The sequence below is a fragment of the Parus major genome, unplaced genomic scaffold (assembly GCF_001522545.3).
Source record: "Parus major isolate Abel unplaced genomic scaffold, Parus_major1.1 Scaffold910, whole genome shotgun sequence".
In the NCBI taxonomy this organism is placed as follows: Eukaryota; Metazoa; Chordata; class Aves; order Passeriformes; family Paridae; genus Parus; species Parus major.
In genome coordinates, this window is record NW_015379785.1 from 1 (window position 1) to 994 (window position 994).

At 59.2% G+C, this 994-nt stretch overlaps 1 protein-coding gene across 1 annotated transcript in view; it reads left to right on the forward strand.

The window, feature by feature from the left end:
- Window positions 1–6: 6 nt before the first annotated feature.
- Window positions 7–994, forward strand: part of LOC107199519 (protein EFR3 homolog B-like) — a gene marked incomplete at its 3' end in the record, with an annotated part of 5,168 nt that continues 4,180 nt past the window's right edge. Inside the window, exon 1 of the mRNA XM_015616834.2 lies at window positions 7–120. Within this exon, the coding sequence (XP_015472320.2) occupies window positions 14–120 (107 nt within the window). The remainder of the gene's footprint in view (window positions 121–994) is intronic.

Sequence of the window (994 nt, forward strand, 5' to 3'; positions counted from 1 at the left end):
GGTGAAGAGCAACATGGAGAAGCTGACGTTCTACGCGCTCTCGGCTCCGGAGAAACTCGATCGCATCGGAGCCTACCTGTCCGAGCGGCTGATCCGCGACGTCGGCCGCCACCGATACGGGTCCGACAAATCCCAAATCCCAAATCCCAACAGATCCCTGATCCCGAATCCTGGATCCCACCGGATCCCGGATCCCTGATCCCCATCCCCGTCTTACCGGATCCACATCCCGAATCCCACCGGATCCCTGATCCCGAATCCTGGATCCCACCGGTTCCTGGATCCCTGATCCCCATCCCCATCTTACCAGATCCACATCCTGAATTTCGGATCCTGAATCCCAAATCCCGGATCCACATCCTGGATCCCTGATCCCGGATCCCCATCCCCACCTTACCGGATCCACATCCTGAATCCCGGATCCCAAATCCCACCAGATCCCGAATCTGGGATTCCTGATCCCTGATCCCTGTCCTGGATCCACATCCTGGATCCAGGTCCCGGATCCTGATCCCGGATCCCAATCCCAGATCCCGATCCCAGATCCCCATCCCACCAGATCCAGATCCCAGATCCATATCCCGATCCCCATCCTGGGATCCGCGACGTTGACCAACACTGATACAGGTCCGCATCCCGAATCCCGAATCCCCCCGGATCCCTGATCCCTGATCCCCATCCTCATCTTACCGGATCCACATCCCGAATCCCAGGTCCTGAATCCCAAATCCTGGATCCACATCCTGGATCCCTGTTCTGGATCCCCATCCCACCGGATTCCCCTCCCGGATCCCCATCCCTGTTCCCCTCCCACCAGATCCCTGTCCCAGATCCCCATCCTGGATCCCTATCCTGGATCCATATCCCAGATCCCGGATCCCCATCCCAAATCCCCATCCCAGATCCCCATCCCAGATCCCCATCCCGGATCCCCATCCCAGATCCCCATCCTGGATCCCCATCCCGGGATCTGCGACATCGGCTGCCAAATCGG